General features: G+C 42.6%; 2 protein-coding genes and 1 long non-coding RNA gene across 3 annotated transcripts; 2 read left to right on the top strand and 1 right to left on the bottom strand.

Annotated features, from left to right (window-relative positions):
• Positions 1 to 1,432: 1,432 nt before the first annotated feature.
• On the top strand, positions 1,433 to 1,985 carry LOC135193402 (uncharacterized). Its single transcript, XR_010309216.1, has 3 exons — positions 1,433 to 1,553; positions 1,630 to 1,769; positions 1,845 to 1,985. It is a non-coding gene; the product is annotated as an uncharacterized LOC135193402 (long non-coding RNA).
• Positions 1,986 to 2,232: 247 nt separating this feature from the next.
• Positions 2,233 to 3,714, top strand: LOC135193390 (uncharacterized). Its single transcript, XM_064215662.1, has 5 exons — positions 2,233 to 2,312; positions 2,395 to 2,512; positions 2,617 to 2,689; positions 2,763 to 2,964; positions 3,444 to 3,714. The coding sequence occupies exons 2-5, from the start codon at positions 2,459 to 2,461 to the stop codon at positions 3,709 to 3,711; spliced, it is 597 nt and encodes a 198-aa protein (XP_064071732.1). The 5' UTR covers positions 2,233 to 2,312; positions 2,395 to 2,458; the 3' UTR covers positions 3,712 to 3,714.
• Positions 3,715 to 7,034: 3,320 nt separating this feature from the next.
• Positions 7,035 to 19,751, bottom strand: LOC113404783 (helicase domino). Its single transcript, XM_026645805.2, has 15 exons — positions 19,143 to 19,751; positions 17,019 to 17,221; positions 16,467 to 16,947; positions 16,149 to 16,289; positions 13,920 to 15,208; positions 13,607 to 13,790; positions 13,220 to 13,356; positions 12,429 to 13,118; positions 11,763 to 11,986; positions 11,191 to 11,672; positions 10,807 to 11,091; positions 10,229 to 10,438; positions 8,498 to 8,536; positions 7,399 to 8,418; positions 7,035 to 7,301 (listed from the first exon to the last, which is right to left on the bottom strand). Exons 1-15 carry the CDS (start codon positions 19,200 to 19,202, stop codon positions 7,053 to 7,055), a joined length of 5,694 nt encoding a protein of 1,897 aa, XP_026501590.2. The 5' UTR covers positions 19,203 to 19,751; the 3' UTR covers positions 7,035 to 7,052.
• Between the last annotated feature and the right edge of the window lie 508 nt (positions 19,752 to 20,259).

Below are 20,259 nucleotides of genomic sequence, written 5' to 3'. Positions count from 1 at the left end.
AAACGTCAATTTACATGCGTAAATCTGTCAAAAGTGTTACTTGTACTACCAAAATGTCGAAAACCGTTATTTCGACTTCAAACTCGATAACGTTAATTATAAAAACTCTTACTACCGATTTTAGTTCCTCTGCGTTTACGCTTGGGGCGCTGATAGGATTTATATGAAAAGAAAACCGAAAATAAATTACTTGAAGTTAACTGTCAAACTCGTACTAAGGGTACAGATATGATAATAATATTTATATGTTGACCTTTCGGACGCGAGTCCCATTCGCACTTGGCCGGTTTTTTATTGTTTATTTTCATTACAATAATGCAATTATCATAGGAAAAGTTTGCGGCCTTTGAAAATAAGTCTACGTCTCAATAGCTCAAATGCAGCGCAAAGCGATTTGTAAATCGCGAGTACGACTCCTTGAAGTTTTAACATTTTAATGCTTGTTTTATTAATGTCGTACATTACTAGGTCTATTGTGTTGAGGTCTTTGAGGCGGTTGATGTCTCGGAGGCGGACTTGTTGGTGTTTTTGGCATATGACATGACATTGCTTCAATTTCAATTCCGGTTTCCACCATGATGTTTAATATGCTAATATACTATTTTCGTGCGCTCCGTCGGAACTTAATAGCGGTATAATTCCAATGCCAACTAATTTCCAATTCGCTATGCGAGTGTGCCAAAAAAAAAACAGCGGTACCCTCTCTGTCTTTCGGTGGGCGCCACGGGATCGCTTGCGCATGCTACCGTGACGCCCTGACGGTCGGCCCGCCTATGCCTCCAACACCTAGAGGGGGTTCTCGGGGTACTGAGACCCCCTTAGTCCCTGCGACGCCTATTGAGGCGGGGGGAGAAGTTGCGCGTAGCGCTTCTTCCTCCTCCCCGGTCGTCTTCGGCGGCGCGGGTCTGCAGCGGCATCCTCTTCCCGCTCCCGCTCTCGCTCCGCGACTTCCTTCTGCGACATCTCGTTTTCGCAGGAGGAGCGCATCTCCGACCAGCACGTCTCGCTGCCGAGCATCGTCAACGAAATGCTCGGTAGCGAGAGATCTCCGCCCATAGTCGCCGCCGGGGAGTGCCTCTGGGGCCCCCACGCAGCACACTCACTCAGGGTGTGGTACGCCGTGTCGACTGGCGCACCACACTCGTGGCAGGAGTACGCAGGGTACGCTCAAAGGCGAGCTCCTTCTCCTCGTCCTCCTTGGCTTTAAGCTCAGCCTCATTTAATAATAAATACATGTAAATTGAATAACTACGTAAAATCAGCCCAATAACATAATATAATAATAAAATACTAATAATAATAGATGCTGTAAAAGTTAAACCTCTTTGCAATCAATCACAAATTATACCAATTGTATTGTTTTTTTTTTCAATTTCGTCAATGTCGGTTTATGTTTCTGTACTTTATATGTACTTTTATAAATCACAGATGTCATTCGAATCTTACGATGAAAATGACAAATATTACAAAACCATACATTTCGCCTCGTGGTCACTTAACAGTAAATAGAGGAGTTGAAGCAAGAGAAAACGAGATCGCCAACATTCGTTTAGGTACGAGTATCTTTGAATGATATATGTGTGGAATCATGTTTGAGTTGAATATTAGTGGTACCTGTATTATTTACAGAAGCAGAACCGTTGAGCTCTAGTCGTGCGCTTACTGAATGCAGCCAAAGCCATGCAAGTGTTGCATTGGCTGCTGGCGACGCGCCGACTCTACCGTCTTCACCACCATCTATATGCGATCAATCTGCTTCTTACGTAAAAGTATATGTATTAATTATTTTCATATCGATTATATATAATATTGCATAAAACACACTAATGTGGTCGTTTTGACAGGTGGTAGTGCAGAAACAGAAGGGGAGGGTAGGAACGCGCCTGCCTGCTGCCTCCAGCCCCACCGCTGTATTTCCGTGCAAAACAACGGTTTCTTCTAAATTACATTAAATATCTAAACTGAAGTACATCTATAAACATACATGATGACCTAATATACAAACCGAAATTGACATAAATATTTTGAGGATACTTTTTTAACGTTTTACAAATGATTACTTACAACTGAATTCGATAATACGATGATTGCACCTAACATTGTCGCAATTTCTGTAAATTCTACAAAAACTTATATATCATTGTGTTTGTAGTGTTATTGTCGTATTTAGTTTGCCGCTAAGAAAACTCATTACTCGTAATATTTCTCAGCGATTATTTATTTTGTTCTCAATAGCAAGGTGGCGAAAACAACACCGTCCCGGCTACAGTTTTGTTAGCTTGCCCGGCCTTTGCTGCACTACATCAGCAATCGTTAGTCATTGGCACTTAGTTATTGGCAATTTCATATTTAATAGAAGTCGGTTCTAAATAGTATTCTATTATTTAAACAAAGTTGGGACAAAGCCCGATCACTGATCGATACGGGCAAACAAGTCGGTACGCCGTTCCCTGGTGACATGGCAGACGGAAAGTATGCTAATACAGTCCTACAGGGCAAAGACAGAAACGAGGTAAAATTATGCCTACCTGATAACCTCTTTGATTTATTATACCACCAAGTAAGTAATTGTTTACATACTGATAATATAATGATAACGTAAAAACTACATTTTAGAAAAAAACAAGGACTTACTTTTGGAAAAAAATGTGCGATACAAAAAGGCAAGGTCTAGAATTATTTGACAGTGGTAAGAGCAGACTATTTTTAAACGCATTTTAATAAATTATTTTGTAACTATTTTTATACATAGTATACTTCAGATCAAGGACCCGACCGCATTGAGGTATACCACTTTGAAAAGACCAATGAATATCTGTGTGCACGGGACGCCACAGGAATAACGCACGTGGAGCGTGCGGCTCGATACCTCCGGCGACCCGCCACTGCCTTGCTGTCTGAGCTACTAGCCGTGCCGCGCGTTCTGATTGCCGTACCGGTTGCGATAGTATTGCAGATTGAAAGGTTTAAGGCTTCTTTACTTTTCAATAATTTGGAAAACTTTTAGTGATACAATTTTTTTGTTTCATTTACAAATTAAATTTCCATAATCTCATACATACATAGATTATCCATTAGGTAGTGAAGATGTCTATGAAGCTAGAATGGTTGATTGGGCAGAATTGCAATAATTCGACTCCCCGATTGACTATTCCAGCTTTAGAGGTATATATGTAAGATAGGTAACTGCCTAGGCCATCGACTAGGGCCAATAAGGAATTGAGATTCATCGTTAAGGAAACTGTTAGAGGTAATTATTTCTCCTATTTGAATAGGGCTTTCCACGTCCTACCTACGAGTACATATATTACAATTCGATTACAAAGCACAAATATTTTGTCCACTGTTGCTAGAATGTGACTGTTATTATAAAATAAGCAATTTCGCAAAAACTTTCATCATTTGAAAGTCATTTTTCTTTCATTCATTCATTCATCTTTTAGGTGCATATTATTGGGAGTGCGCAGCGTAATGACGGGTGCTCTACAGGCCGCGTCGGATCAGTTGCTGAAACCGACTTTAGCAGTAGCTTTTAACGCGATAGTGCAGCCGCCTTTAGTATTCGCAACACAAACGGCTAGCGCGCTCCGCGAAGTTATGCGTCCCCTCACACTCGCACTTGCCGACGTTCTTGAGCCATTCACACGCCTGGTGTCTTCACTGCGCCTCATCCATATCGAACGTCGATGTACATGTACTCACCAAGTGTGAACTGCTTATTAAATATTTTTTCCACAATCAAATCATAAAAAAATATTTGTTGTTTTATTGACAAGTATAAGTCCTTCTAATACAGGGATGCGGTGCCATTAATAGCTGACGTGCCATTGGTGCCGAACGCGAGTGATTCTACGTTACGAAGTTTTCGGGTACAGTCGGCTTCGTAAGTACATACGAGTACATGTTAGAATGATAATTCGATGCGATCATTGTATCTATCGAACCCGACAGAAACCTTTTTAGTAACGCTTAGCGGATGGATAACATACGCCAAGCGATAGTAAAAAGATCGTGGTAACCAATGTTAGCGTTCGAAGAAGTACTCTCTCTGATCGAGCACGGAGCAGGGCCAGCTGGATTGCAGTAAATAGGATAAAAAAAACCACTATATAGATTATTTTTATATATTATATTTTAAAATGAAAAAAAAAAACAGTCAGTGTGGGCCACGTCTTCCAGGAAGACGAGAAGCTCGAAGTCCAGCGAAAATCTGCTGATGTTCAGCAAACATATAAAATATAGTTCATTTCGAACAGGCGAATATTAATAAGATTTTCGATTCTTGAACTCCTCATCATTCACCAGCAAGCCTTGTCACAAAAATAGTCAACCTTGTCTCGTAGAATTTTAACAAGCGAAAATTCGATGTTTTGTTGGATGAAGTGAACTCGGTGTACATATAATGATTTACTGATGTATAATAGTATCCATTGAATGTGTCACGAGAACGTAATTGAATGTTTTGTTGATCGCTTGGAAGAAATCAGACTGTTTCTGCAAAATTATTATTCAGTTGTTGGCAGTTATGTGGTTTTTAAGTTAATGTTTTTTACAGACATGTCAAAATTTCAGTGAGTTGAACGAGAAGCTTCAAGGAATAAATACTACAATTTGACTGGACTGGGTAGGTTCCAACGCCAAACAGCAATACTTAGTATGGTTGTGTTCCGGTTTGAAGGTTGAGTGAGCCAGCGTAACAAGTGCACAGGGGGTTTTTATTGGCAATGTAAATGGTTAATATTTCTTACAACACCAGTGTTCATCTTCATCAATGGGCATCTTCGAATTTCGACTTTCAAATCAATTTATATTTATATAATAATTTGAATTGAATAACCATAAAATATTTATTTGGTTGTTTAATTTACAAAGCACGTTTTACAAAAGCCACATTATCAAATCTTTAGTTTCTTTCCAAAATATATAGGTATTTAGAATTGTTTAATTTATATTTGAGTAGATGTAGATTTTCCTATAATGTTTAAACTATGTATATAACGATGTTTTTCGACTAATTCATTTGCAGCAAACACATATCACATTACTCAAACGGATGACAAATATTGTGATCAAAAAAATAATGTATGCGAGAAGTAATGAATAAGATTAAATAAGGGAAGAAGAATAGGCCGTTTACATTTATTTTTCACTCCTTTAAAAGTTATATTTACGCAATCCGCAACAAGTATGTTTTAGAGGCAACTGCAAAGTTATTAATTAGTTTGACAGGGTATAGTGTTTTAAGCCTTTTCAGGTTTACCTTTACACCAAATAAATTGATAATGGACTTAAATCGAAGTAACGTGTCCTCATAATTTTTACGTTCTTTTTTGTCTACTATCATATTTTCTTTGCCTTTTATTTTTGACTTCAATTTTACTTACAAAATTACAATAACAATTTCGTGGACGTTCAAAACGCAATTTTTTCGCAAATCCATTTTGAATATCATAGATTAATAAAGCTCTCGAACAATGATATCGTGTCAATTTACTCTCAAATGTTTATTTGGCTTTTCTCCTCTTATGGTTGGGACAGAGTATACACTGAAGGTCTCATAAACGGCATCAATTTTCAAGATATCTTTGAAAATACAGAAAAAGAATATTAAATTGAAACCTATAATTCGGTTTTTTTTAACTTCATAACAGCCTAGTATCCATATCCTTAGGTGTATATTTGTATGCTGAAAAAATACATTAATTTTTTTTGGACAAAAACGATGAATGTAACGAGATTTGGTTTTGGTTGGTTTATTGATTATAAAAGGGATTTTTACAATAAAAAAATAAGTTTATGCACAGGTGGTTTTTTTTTCCTTTTAATAAGGTGCTCTGCCTACACGTGCCCTTATTATAGATTCTAATCGGTTCAGCATAGATTTGATTAGGGTTATTAAACGGTCTTCGGAATATTCTTCCATTCTTGTAAAATCGCTGTTCTAAGTCCTTCCAGTGCTGTGAGCATAGGATTTTTTTGCATATACTGCTTTTTTAAAACTGTCCACGACATGCTCCATGGAATTAAGATCCGGGCTGCGAGTTAGTTAATTCATGGTACGTATCTCAACCTTTTCGCAATATTATGGAACATGTGCAGCGGCATGAGGTCGAGTATTATATTGCATTACAGTAAAATTTTCGCCTCTTTTGACAAACCGTGGTAATGAATACAAGTTCCGTTCGCACGATCATTAAAATGCCACCCCACACACCAAGTCAACCGCCTCCAAAAGGAACACGCTCCTCAAACCTCAATGTAACCCTCCCCACGTCGGCGATACTATTTTGCAACCGTCTGCACCATTTAAACATGTATAACACTTCGGTAAACAATATGGAGGCCCATTGCTCTTCGGTCCAATTAAGATGTTCACGCGTAAATTTGGACCATTTGGTGGTCTAAAAGGGTGATCACCGCTACCTTAGTCTCTATATATATAATATAGCATATTTCTAAGAGACAATGCTCATTTTCTAGATGCAGATATTGGATGCTAAAAATAATTATTTTATTCTAATATGAAATTGATAAAATGCTGATCTATTCGATTAAGTAGCTTACACGTGTAGAACTGACTCACGGCGGCGACTCGCGACTACTAGCAGCGTAGTCTCACGTTACTTATAGCCTGTTCCAATGGAAGTAGGAAAAAAGATAAACAAAAATATTGGTAATAAAACCGAAGATATATTTCGGTGTACAAAACATTTGCACGATTTAGAAATTTCAAGTGCATGAGATTTTTACACACTAAACACAAGTGTCGCCATCTTAGGGGCGGATCGGAGAGTGCGGCGTCGTTGTCCTATACGCATCCGCTGCCCAACCTGTGCCTTGCTACCCCCGGGGCTCGGTTAAAAGCTCAATGAACAAAAGTAACCGAGTGATCTATTTACATATTTAAAAATTTGTGCATCAAATAAATCAAAGTATATATGACAATATGAAAGGTTAATATTTTTTTTTCTTTTGCTATTAGAGCTGAATGAATTAACTAAGAAATTAACTATTAATTAAATTTAAAAAAAAACAACATTTATTTAAATATTTTATTGTTGCGCATCGGATGGGTGCTGGTGCTGCGGCGGCTGCGCGCTCTGCGACGGGTGCGGCGCCAGCGCGGGAGCGGGTGCGGCGGGCGCGTGGTGGGCGGGCGGCGCCAGGTGCGCCAGCACCACGTGCGGCGGCGGAGCGCGAGCCGACCCGCGGCGCAGCGCCAGCTGTTGCAGCTGCAGAGTGCGCAGCGCCGCGCCGCCCGCGCCCCCCTCCGTCACCACACTCGCGCTCGTCGACCCGCTCTGCAAAGCCATCATAAGTGAAACGTTATAGAAATAGTTAATTCGTTGAAGCATATCATTTGTAATAAAGATAATGAATAAGCTCCTAATAAAATACCTGCGATTGGGGTGGTGAAGGGTGATGCAATATCTTTAGATGATGTCGCGCAGCGAGAGACTGTTGACGGTAAAGCAGCTGAGCAGCGGGTGGCGCAACGACACGTGGCGATTCTCCAGAAACACGCGCACGTCTCACCGCTTCCGCTTTACCGACGGCAGCGGCACTAGCCAGCGCTGCCTGTGCACTGTGCGCGGCCACCACGATACGTTGCGGCTGCGCAGTGGGCGCCGGTGTAACGGTCGGTGTCGATTGTGTCGCATTAGCGGAAGCCGAGCCACTGGCGCCGGCTTTCATTTTTTCTTTCGCTATACGCTCAGCGCGTCTCATGGCCACCTCCATTGGAGTCGGTGGCACGTCGTAATCGACCCCGTGATCGGCGAGCAGCGCTGCATGTTTGGGGTTGTGGTGGGCGGCGTCGTCGAGGCGCCGCTTAGGTGCGGCACGACGTCGTTCGGCTGCATCGCGCATCGCGTCGAGCCGTTGAAGCGGCGGACGTGGAGCATCATCGTCGGGTCGGCGTCGCGCGGGTGGCGGCTTGCGATGCTTACGACGCGCGCGCTCGGGATCGGCGAGCGCGTCGTGACGGTCGCGACAGGCACGCGGTGAACGGTAGGCGCGCGCCGTCTCATTCACGAGGTCCGACAGCCAATCCCAGTTGGGAGCATGAGCAGCGGGCGGCTCGGGTGGCAGACGTTGCAAGCGTAGAGCACGACGCAGCGCAGCGTCCTCACAGGGAGCCCAGTCCGGCGGCGGAGCAGCGTGTTCGCGTGCGGGGGTGGGCGGGGGTCTCACGCGGGGCCTGGGCCGCGGGCCGGCTCGTTCGAACAGCGAAGGGGGCGCGTGAGCGGCGCGGGGGGCGGGACGCGCGCGCCGAGGGGAACGTGGGGCACGTGTTTCACGCCAGCGCACGGGCGGGAGCAAGGCGTCGGAGGCGGCGCCGCGACGGTACAGCGGACGCGCCCAGCTCTCGCAGTACACGTCGCCGTCGCTGGAAGGTGGTGTGGGCGGGCACCAAATCTGTAAAGGCGATGGAATTAAGCGAAAACCTTTACTAGAGAGAAATGTGTTGATGCATTATTTCAGATTCCTTACTCACCGGCATTCGCTCTATGACGCCGTTTCCACTCACCCACATCTGTAAACGAAATTATTTAAAAAAAAACAAGATTCGATTATATTAACAACTAAAAATATTATAACTTTATATAAATAATACACTCACCCCCATAAATAAAAATGACAAATAGAAATATTAGCTAATTGTACGTTATTGTACGTTACGTGTTTATTACTTTTAATACACCATATTCAAAATTAATCCAAATAAATAAATTATTATTGTTAAAGAACACACTGCTATTAAATAGATGTATTTTATGTGAGCAGTGCCCTTTTTTCTTTTATTAATGTTTTCTTTTCAGTTTTTTTGGCATTCAGTGATAATAAGAACGTTATTTAATATCGATTTTCCAATTTGAATCTGACGATGATTTCACATACATAAATACAGTTGTGATCAAATAATTAGGAAAGATTCACTATAAGCACTACACTAATCAAGCAAGTACTAATAATCAAGACTCGATGTTCCAGGCACATCTACAGTTATTGTGACCTATGTATCGCGCCACGCACCAAGATGTAGATGCGAGGTATAGGTGGTATAGGGACACTTAATTTTGAAAAGATATGATTTTTTTTAAGATTCATTAAATCCACTAGTCTCATACTCACATTATTTATACTTAGCTAAATCTAAACTTATTACGTTTAATTTTGACGTTATTTATTAGTTTACGTAATTAAATAGTTGATGAAGTTTCACAAGTATATTAAATTTATAATGAAGCTTTCACGATTCCAGTGCCATATTGGAACTAATTGAATAGACAACATTATAAAATGTTGCGTTGCGGTACGGCGACAACTCAGAACGGTCGAAACGGTCGCTATGATAAGACTATCGAAATGATAAGAAAAAAAGTTGCCCTATACATAAACACGTCGCTCTTAATTATTTGACCAAAACTATCTGTATTTAATCTATGTGAATATATTCATAATCTACATTTAGAATCTACAAATCTAATATCCAATTTGTAAGATTCAATTTAATTTATCAATTTTTTTTTATTTATTTCCTATATTTATAAAATCATTCTATTAAAATGAACTGGCAATCTTTTGCATCATTTCCAGAATTATGAACTTCTCTTTAAAATTTTATAAAATTAATTTAAAACGCAATGCATTCCGAAATGAAGGCGCGGGCGGTACCGGGCGGCACCGGGCGGCACCGGGCGGCTGCGGGGCGGGGGCGCGCCGCTCGGTCTCGCCCGTAAATGCTTGCACGCCTTATATCCCTGACGTTCGCGGGCGGTGTCGCCGTTTTGGTGGCTTCTCGCGAGAACACCGAGCCGAGAGCGAGGTCAAGCATTTACGGACGAGTATCGAGCGGCACCAAAACGTCGAACGTCAGAAATATAAAAACGCAAGTGTACATAGTGTCAAATCATTTATTGTTCTGTCTATCGGGGGCGCCCGCGAGCCACGAATCGAGGGTGCCGTTACGGAGCGCCCGTCGCCGTCCACCGCCACCCTCCGCGCCCGCCTCGTCCAAAGTCCATAGGTTAATGTGCACCGTGCCGCGCGACCGAGTGCGCGGGGCACCCGCCGCGGTCACGGGGGCCGAGCTGGCTTCCGGAGCGGGCGGGACCTGCTCGTCGGTCGGGGGCGCGGGCGGGGAGGGCGGCGGAGACGGCGGCGGCGGCGGCGCTGGCGGTGACTTCGTGGCGAGGCGCGCTCGACGTCGACGGCGGGCACGCACCTTGGCGCGCGAGTCCTCGCGACTGTAAGTCAATTCGGGATCCGGCTCTGCTTCGGGTTCCATGCTAGCGGGTTCGTCTCGAAGCGCACGACGTGCCTGCTCCCATTCTCGTAACTGACGTCGCATCTCACCGAGTGCGGCTCGTTCTGCCTCCGTAGCCGCCTCGCTAGTTTCGACAAGTCGCATAGCATACTTCTCCACTGGTGTGAGCTAAAAAAAACAACCTATACATTAAAATCGGTAGGAAGACACATGAAATACGTGAATTTACTAGGTGGAAGAGCTTAATGTAACCCCGTCTGAGAAGGTACTACTCACTCGTGACATACTGTATTGTTACGTTTCAGTTTGAAGGGCGAGTCAGCCAATGCAACTACAGCACAGGGGACATACACCTAAATTCCCAAAGTTGCCGGCGCCTTCACGAAAAGTCAATATTTGATAGTAGGTATGTATCAGTCATATAATTTTGTTAATAAAAATATTTAACAATTTTTAAATGAAGATGGAAAACCGAGTTATGAGCACGAGAGTTTAGCCGCGACCTGTATACACAATGACGCGACATAATCACACACCTGTTTCATCAGTACAGCAAACTCTCCCGCATCGGGGTCCTCGTGCGAGCCGCGCGGCGACGCGGCGTGCGAGCGGTCGCGCGCCTCGTCGTCGAGGGGCAAGGTCTCGTCGAACTCCGCCAGGTCGCCCTGCGCCTCGGCGCGCGCAGCCTGCGCCGCGGCCGCGTCCGCCTCGTCCTCGGCCGCCGCCAACGCCGACTCGAGCTCGCCGCCCTCTGCCGCGTCACCGTCTCCACCGTCGCTCACGGCTTCCGCCTCAGCACCGAATAATTCCTTGATATTTGCCTTAAAATGCACATACGATTATTTTTATAGTATGTATATATATATATATATTTATTTGTATAATTATATAACGTAAATTGCATACAACGAGCTACTTACGGCACGCAAATAGGACGTAGTGAAATGCCCATCTTCGATAGCCAAGTGACCGAGAGTTCGCTTCTGTTCCGCTTTGCGTAAGATATTTTCCTCGACGGTAGCGGCAGTCACGAGTCTATACACGTGAACGTCTCTAGTTTGACCGATACGATGACAGCGATCTTGTGCCTGTGCGTCCATCGTTGGGTTCCAGTCCGAATCATAAAAAACTACAGAATCGGCGCCCGTTAGGTTAAGCCCGACGCCACCGCTCCTGGTCGAAAGAATGAAAGCGAAAATTCGAGGATCGCCGTTGAATCGATCGACCAGAGGTTGTCGCTGATCGACCTTCGTCGCACCGTCGAGTCTCAGGTACGTGTGACCGTGCATCGATAGAAAACCTTCCAGGACGTCCAGCACTCGCGTCATCTGTGTGAATATCAACACACGGTGGCCACCCGCCCTCAATCGCCGCAGCAGACCGTCCAACGTCTGGAGTTTACCTACAAAACGAATTCGTTAAAATGTTGCCAAAAGAGATAATATATATATTAATAAATATAATGATGGATGGTTAAGAAATACGTAAGTACCGCAGTCGTATTGTAGCAGACGCGGGTGCGGGAAGGCGACGGCGTGTCGGGAGGCGGGGGCGTGCAGCAGCGCCAGCACGGCCCGCGCGGGCGCCAGCGCAGCCGACTCCACGGCGGCGACGCGGCGGCGCCAGTCGCGCGCGCCCGCCGCGCCGCACACCGCGCCCGCGCCGCTCGCCACCTGCACCGCGGACGCGCGGCACGACGCCCAGCATATTCCAAATCTACAAATTATCCAATTAATGAACGTATGCAATCTACTGTAATCGTAGTAATACATTTATAAAGTTAATTCTTTTTTTTGACTTCTCAAAGAGAGAGGAGGCCTTAAGCCCTAAATTTACAGGCTGCTAATGCAAAAATGCAATCCAGTTTTTTTTTTTTAATTAATTTTCTGTAGGCTGCAGAGTAGGCTACATTTTTGCTTTTATTTGTTGAAATGTAGCTTAACATAAGGACATAAATTAACATATTTTTTTCTAGAAAAAGCATAGATATGTAAATAATATATGTATTCAATTTACATAAATATATAAAAAAGGATTGAGACCTTCACTGTACTTTATTGGAGTTAAAGTGTTAATCTAATATTAACATTTTAACTCCAATAAAGTACAGTGATCAGAAACACGAACGGTAAGAAATAACTTTTCATATATTACTTACCTATCGATAATGTCATGCATTTCATCTAAAAGAACGTTCAGATTTCGGGGAGGAACAGCCGGCGGTCCCGCGCACACGGCCTCTCGCAAGTCCGCTCCGAACAGTGGTAGACGCCAGCAGCGACGCTCGTTGACCGTAGCGAGGCGACGCAGACAAGAGCGGCGGTGCATGTCCAGACGTGCGCTCGCGCCTCGCGCGGTTTGCGCTGTGGCGGGCGGCGGGGCAGCGTTGACAGTCGCGCGAGCCGTAGACGCGTGGACGGGACCCGAAGCTACGAGTGGCGCGGCGGGGGGCACGCGCAGAGTCGGCGGCGTTCTCGGAACCAGTCGAAGGTGCAACCGTAAAGCCGCGGGAGGCGGGCGAGGTGGCACCACTCGTGGCGTGTCGGGCAGTTCCTCGACGAGTCGGCGCGGCGGAGCGAGATGTCTCGCACGATGTGCGGCAAAAGCACCCGCGCCCTCAACCTCGAGCGAAGCGAGATCTCCGCCGAGGCGAGCGGAGAATTGCACTCTATCCACGATATCAGTGATAAGAGTGAGCGCCGGTATGCGGTACCGCAGCGCAGTCAACTGCAGCGGCGAAGCCACGGGCCGAGGCTCAAAGAGGTCGGGGTGGTTGCACACCTTTCGAAGCTGCATAAGCACGTTGATCACGCTCAGTAGATTGCCAGACACGAGGCACTCCTTTGTTCTATACAAAATTATTTGTTAATCAAAAAGTTTGAGGCTATTCTGCTTATTTCTAAAATATATTAGAATTTAATTGCTTAAAAACTTAACAAACTTTCTTACTTAGCACGTGACATAAAGTCGTCGTAAAGGAAGCGTTGCCGCTTGGACAGGCGACAAAGCAAGACGTGCTCATATTTCCGCGGCATCTGTCGCTCCACATCCGCCTTGAGTCGCCGCAACAGGAATGGCCGAAGTACCTGCATACAATAATTTTACTCAATAAAAATAATCGGAACGTCTATATTTACCTTTATGTTTTTATTGTCGAGGGCAAGTGCCAGTTTTATGTTAAGTTTTAAATGTATTTAAAATAATCAGTCAATGGAATTAAAGGTACATTCCGAGGGGCAAATCTTCTTTGATTATGGGTACACGGCGTTAAAAAAAATAGTTAAAATTTATGATTCAAAATATTAGCGTAAAGCGAGATAGATGGATGCGACGTGCCTCATGCAGACGGCGCACGAGCGCGTCGCTGTAGCGGTGCGAGCCGTCGGCGATGCCGGCCACGGGCGCGAACCACTCGCGGAACTCCGTGTGAGACGCGAACACGTCCGGCATCAGGAAGTGCATCAGCGACCACAGCTCCAGCAGGCTGTTCTGCAGCGGTGTGCCCGTCAGCAACAGTCGCCTGCACATAATCGCGTATCGCTACCGTGTTGTTCCATTTTATATATAGGTAAGTTTCTAAAGAGAAAGTTCGACCTAATCGAGATCGAGAATATAAAATATGATCAAGAGAGTTACCTAAATTTTTTACCTTTCTGTTTGAAAATTCAGTAACATCTGCCACCTCTGAGATTTGAAGTTTTTTATATTTTGAGCTTCGTCGAGAATGAGATATTTCCATTTTTTTCTACGAAAACTTTGATGGTCCTGCACCACAAGCTTGTAAGACGTTATGCACACATGAAAAGAGTTCGCTTTTGTCCAACCGACTCGCTTTAGTTTTCGTTCCTTTATCGTGCCATAATATGTGAGAATCTTAAAAGACGGACACCACTTTTTGAATTCTATCTCCCAATTTAGTACAACTGACGTAGGCGCGACGACGAGATGCGGCCCCCAGTCGTGGTGTTCGAGAGCGAGATGCGCTAGCAACGCGATCGTTTGGATGGTCTTGCCGAGGCCCATCTCGTCGGCCAAAATTCCATTGAGACGCCGCGTATGCATGGTGGCTAACCAATGCAAACCCACGTGTTGATATTCGCGCAGTGAATGTCGCAGAAGTCTCGGGACCGGCGTGCCCACCACAGTTTCCGACAGTGTGTTCCCCGTCGGCTGCAGCGTCGCCGCCAACGACGCGGCCGCCTCCACGCGTTGCTCGCCGTCCGCCCCGTCCGCCCCTTCCGCACCGTCCGCGCCGTCACCTTCTTCCAATCCTTCCATCGTGCTCGCCTCTTTCGTCTCCATTAAAGCTTCGAGCTGCTCCGACGCAGAGGACCCCACACTAGCAGATTCGGAATTATCGTCGTCATCCGAATCTACCTCCGTGTCCGAAGAGTGTTCGCTAGTTTCCGTCACCGGCAGGGCTGCACCCGCATAGCGCCGAACTAGTTCGTTTATATCGAGATCGGCCTCGTCCTTAAGCGCTGCAATTTCGGCAGCAGCGTCCTCGGGTCGCTCGTTCTGCTCCTGTTCGGCGATGGTATCTTCGTCGTCGGCGGAATCATCGTCGGGACCGTAGTCAGAGGGCGGAGGCGAGTGTGCGGGTAAATAGCCGGGCGGCAAAAGATCCCCGAGATCGAGATGCGACTCTCGCCGGAGAGCCTCGATTTCGTCCCGATGGTCGGCGGCGTCGTCCGCAGCCTCCCGCTCGGCGGCGGCGATGGTCTCCTCGTCGTCGTCGGAGTCCCCGCGCGGCTGGAACTCGTCGTCGGAGGGCGGCGTGTCGGGCGCGTGGCTGAGCGCGGGCGCGGCGGGCGCGCCCAGGTTGGCGGCGAGCTGGCGCGAGTAGCGCTCGGTGCGGTCCACGATGTAGCTTAACTGCTCATCGAGAGCTTCCTTGCGCGCTCGCTCGACACGTCGCACGCGCTTCCATTCCACCAACTGCACAGAACATTTACGATTAGCCCGCAGATCGCAGAAGAAACTAGTCTATTTCATTATTAGGACTGACAGTAAAATATAATTATTGTCTTAAAATTTACATCATATCAGAGTTTAACTAGTCATAACAAATTATCAGGCAGAATGCTGGGTGAATTTCTACAAACATATTATGAATGTTGTGTTGAAATGTGAGATTTAAAATATTATTAATTTATATTGTTTTTGACTTAGTATATTTATAATAAAAAAGAGAAAGAACATTAAAAAAGAAACCTAGTGATTTGGTAAATTAATATATTCACTTGAATCTACATCAGAAGCTTTCAAACAAAATAACAATTTCGGTAATCCAAGCTAAAAGTTCAATTTTTAAATCATACTCTTTTGTTAACTACTTACTCTTCACAACCATACAATATATTTAGTAACAAGCAAGAGATATTAATATGACATTACATGATGAATTCACTATATCGGTTTTTATTAGAAGTTAAGTGTGCATTTTTTACATTACATTAGCAGCCTGTAAATTTCTCACTGCTGGACTAAGGCCTCCTCTCCCTTTGAGGAGAAGGTTTGGAGCATATTCCACCACACTGCTTCAATGAAGGTTGGTGGAATACACATGTGGCAGAATTTCGTTGAAATTAGACAAATGCAGGTTTCCTCACGATGTTTTCCTTCACCGCCGAGCACGAGATGAATTATAAACACAAATTAAGCACATGAAAATTCAGTGGTGCCTGCCTAGGTTTGAACCCGAAATCATCGGTTAAGATGCACGCGTTATAACCACTGGGCCATCTCGGCTCAATGTGTGCATTTGGATAAAACTATAATACGTTTTCATAATTCTGATAGATTTCCAAATACAAATAAATTTTCCACAATGTGTCCTATACAAATATGATAAAATTAATAAAATAAAATTGATTACCTTTTCAACATTAGTCCAAAACATTCTTATTTCTTTGGCTGCAAAAGCAGCAATTTTTTTTAATTGTAATTCTTGGGCTTTCTCTGCTTTCTGAGCAGCTGCAGCTTTATCTTGAAAATATTTTTGTACAGCACGAGCACACTAAAATAAAAAATAATATGTTGAAAAGAATATGAATAGGTTAAAATGATATACTTGACACGTCCAAAATGTTGATTATAAATATAATTATTTAAAGCTGACTTTTTGGGGTATGGATTCAAAAAATTGAGTATGCAATAATTTTAACTTATTTTTTAAAAAAAGTAATAAAATCACCTTTTTGGCAGCTTGTTTTTTCCACTTGCGTTCGTGTGCAAAGTCCTGTGCGAGCCATGCCATTTCTTCGAGTAGGTAGTCCCAGTGTGTCTTCGGACGAGGAGGCTCAAGGACACGTGGAAGGCGCCGCTCCGTCCAAAGACCCGCGCGAGCTAGCTCCGCTACGCGAGCCGCAACATAAGCTTCTTGTTTGGCCTTTTCGACCATTTCGTCTGCGGCCGGAGTAGTGGAAGTGACAGGAGCTATGACTACGGGAACAGCTGGCGTTTGTGGAGAGCAAGATGTGATGACGGCGACGGTAGGCGGCAGTGTAACGGGTACGGGGGGTGGCTCTGGTGGCGGTGGAGCAGCGGGTGGAGGTCGCCGTGCTTCTAGGAAGGCTACCAGCTGCGGAGCAGGGGGTCTCTTTCGCCACGCCGCATAATCCATCATGTTACCGCCCGCCTGAAGGAAGTACAGCTCGCTCAGTTGCTCCGTGAACCTGTAACCGAGCGCGACGCTAGAGCGGCGACGCGTCCTCGACGCGACCAACAAACGAAGAGTACAACTTACCTATCGCGCAGGTTCTTCAGCCTGAGTAGTTTATACTCGAGTACTCGCTTCCGGAGCGTAGAAACGTCATCGGTAGGGAGTAGTTTGGTTCTCTTGCGCGGCGGTTCATCAGCACGCTCAGGCGCCGCCACGCCGTTGATCGTCTCATCTCCGACACCACCCCCGCCCCCACCTCCGCCGCAACTATTACCGCGTTCCACGCCCTAAAAATTATGTCTTTTATTTCACTAACTCTAAATTTATTGTTTAGGTAAAAGTACTCTTTCTCTTAGTTAAGAATATTACAACAAAAAATTATTAACAGCTTATACTTGTTGCAGTCAAATGTTAGGTAACTCTGATAACAGAGAATAATTTTTTTTTAATTTTTGAAAATAAAGGGCAAACAGGCAAACCATCTGCCATGATTGACATAAGATGATGACTCATCTTCAGCCTACAAATCTTGGACTGGCAAGAGATATAAACCAATCCTTTTACTATGAAGTATGTGAAACAACTATGAAGTCTAAGCTTTTATGTTCCTTGTACCTGTAACTTCCCTGGCTAACCTACTATACTATAGTATACTATAGTGTTCCGTCTTGAAGAGTAGGTTAAACAATGTGTCTTTTTCACTTATCTTAGTAAGCAAATCATTTAAATTAATTTGCTTGTAAAGCAAAAATTTACCCTTAAATTACATATTTGATAAAGATAATGATACATAAAGATAGAATATATATATATATATATATATTTAAAATGATCATGTGGTCCAGACCAATTATGCCCACAGAAGCCAATCTCAAGTGAAACTAGACTGAAGGACATACTATAATGCATGAGTGTGTGTGCAGACATGGTTACTCTTCTCGATCTTACTCTCATAATTTGATGGAGCCACAAATTCGACACAACCAGGTAGAATTCAGGTACAAAACTAATTGATGTATGTGCTTTGAGAGTGTACACACTTCGTTGATCCAGAATCCAAGTTGTTTCTGAGAATTTTTTATCAGAAAAACTCGGTAAATTTTTATCTGGCCTGGGTTTAAATACAGGACCACAGAATTTTCAGACTAATACCTAGCCACTAGAACAATGAGACAGTCAATATAATCATATAGCTAATATAAATCAGTATAAGCTAATAAGCAAAAAGTATACTTTGAAATTTTTATTATAATTCATCTAATATATTTGTAGCATCCTTCAAAATTAACTTTTAGGTTAAATTCAATTCTGCATTAGATATTATTATTATATTACAAGATTACGATTGTCAATCTAAAAATTATTTTGAAATAAAAGGAGAATAAATTATTATAAGGAAAAGGCTACTCTTAATAAATGTAATTTATGTACATGTGTATATCAATGCACTCCTTAAATTCAGATTAATTACAAAATATTTACTTAACAAAATAAAACTAATTTCCCATACGAAGTCAACACAGGGAGGTAATATTGATACCTACATTTTATTTATTTTTAAACAGTTGTAAATATTAAATTCTGCAGAACTAGGGTGTACCATTTCATTTAGTTCTACGATTAGGTATAGTATCTGAGAATATGGGAGGAAAGCATCCAATGCAGTAATACCTAGACTAAAACTGACCTTTTATTAATCTTTTTTTTTTACATAAAAACTTTCTTGCATAGACCAGACCAACTTATAAAAGTTGATGAACAATTTTAGTTTTTATTGCAGAGAATACTAATTTTAACTTCTTGTACAGTTGTCTTTTTGCACTCCGAAAATATTAATAGCTTAATCGTAATAGCTTAACCTTCTAAGCTTTTATAAAAATTACAATAAATTATAATAGCACTTTTTTCTTTAATATAGAAATGTCATATAGAAATAATTGATATAAGAAAATAACATAAACAAAAATATCAAGTTACATTTCGTCATTGATATGGGGAACAAAAATACATTGAGTCAAGCTACTACTAATGTTTATTTATGTAATATACCTTATAATAAAATGCTTCATATATACCGAGAAGATATAATTTATTTAATGATCATTTTTTACTTTTTATTTATATATAAACTTTTAGTATAACTTACGGGCGTAAAGTTAACAGTACTTATAAAATTAATATCGAAAATGTAACGTTTGCTATATTTACCATGAGTGGTAATGTTGATGTTGCTCCGATAGGTACGGCGGGCTCATTTCGTCCGCTCATACTGCGACATCGCGGGCCAAACACGAATCCAAATACAATTACTTAACTTAAATAAAAAATCAACACAATTTTTTTCACAGCACTGCACTAACTTTCGGACGCCAATTCCTTGTTTTGATATAATATATATTAATATATATTGATATTCAGTCTTCTTAGAGGGGTTATGATAATTACTTTAACAACGGCTTAAATAAGTTAAAACATTTGACATATCCCAATAAATTACATTAACAAAATTTCTGTAAACCCTGTATAAGCCGCTATAAACAGTTCTCTGTGACAAACGTAGTCCGGCGGCAGCCATATTGAAGAAACGATTGATGTTTGCAAAGATGAGATATTTAATCGGCACGTATTTCCTTAAGCTTAAAGTATCACAATTAAATTATTACATATTATGTATTTCTGCAAACGCTTTAATCACATAAAGATAATATTTACAAAAATCACACTGAAATATCACTTTATTTCAATTTTTTCAATAAATTGTTTTGTCTTATTCAGAAATAAAGTTACCACTACTCAAAATCTAGATTATAAAATATAATTGTCAGTGCCGGCTGCCGACTGGACTGGCAATTGGCGACTGCTAATCGGCAGCTACTAAGTTACTAGTTAGCTCTAGTTTCGAAACATTATTTTTGATAAATGTAAATAACTACTCTATTTTATATCTTATGCAACAATTTTTATTTTTATGCAACATTATTCATATGAATTAGTAGATAAATTGAAAAAATAATCAATAAGTTTTATCCACCTATCGCAATCGCACCGTACAACTTTTGTTTTACGGTTTCTTTCTGAGTCAATCTTTTTTCGGAATAAGTCTTTCAAGACCTTTGATGAAAACTGTTTTTTTAATTTCACTAAATGATAATACTACTAATACTGCTTAAAGTGTTTTTAGCATCTTAATTGGTTATGGATGGTAATTAATATATGTAAGTCATATAAAATAGTGCAAAAATAAAATGGAGGTAATGGTTTTGTTCTTAAATCATAAAAATGATTACTGTGACTATGACTGTCACCGTATTTTTAGATGTTGAAA

The sequence above is a fragment of the Vanessa tameamea genome, chromosome 8 (genome assembly GCF_037043105.1).
Source record: "Vanessa tameamea isolate UH-Manoa-2023 chromosome 8, ilVanTame1 primary haplotype, whole genome shotgun sequence".
In the NCBI taxonomy this organism is placed as follows: domain Eukaryota; kingdom Metazoa; phylum Arthropoda; class Insecta; order Lepidoptera; family Nymphalidae; genus Vanessa; species Vanessa tameamea.
The sequence above is the reverse complement of the archived record's forward strand: the minus strand, read 5'-3'. Positions and strand labels throughout refer to the sequence as shown.

Excerpts from the sequence above, each read along its gene's own strand:
- LOC135193390 (XM_064215662.1), top strand. The coding sequence starts at position 2,459 with ATGGCAGACGGAAAGTATGCTAATACAGTCCTACAGGGCAAAGACAGA. Across the intron at positions 2,513-2,616 it reads AGGGCAAAGACAGAAACGAG|AAAAAAACAAGGACTTACTT; the intron begins GTAAAATTATGC and ends ACTACATTTTAG. Across the intron at positions 2,690-2,762 it reads TCTAGAATTATTTGACAGTG|ATCAAGGACCCGACCGCATT; the intron begins GTAAGAGCAGAC and ends AGTATACTTCAG.
- LOC113404783 (XM_026645805.2), bottom strand. The coding sequence starts at position 19,202 with ATGAGCGGACGAAATGAGCCCGCCGTACCTATCGGAGCAACATCAACA. Across the intron at positions 11,092-11,190 it reads CTACGTCCTATTTGCGTGCC|GCAAATATCAAGGAATTATT; the intron begins GTAAGTAGCTCG and ends GTGCATTTTAAG. Across the intron at positions 10,439-10,806 it reads TTGCTGTACTGATGAAACAG|CTCACACCAGTGGAGAAGTA; the intron begins GTGTGTGATTAT and ends TGTTTTTTTTAG.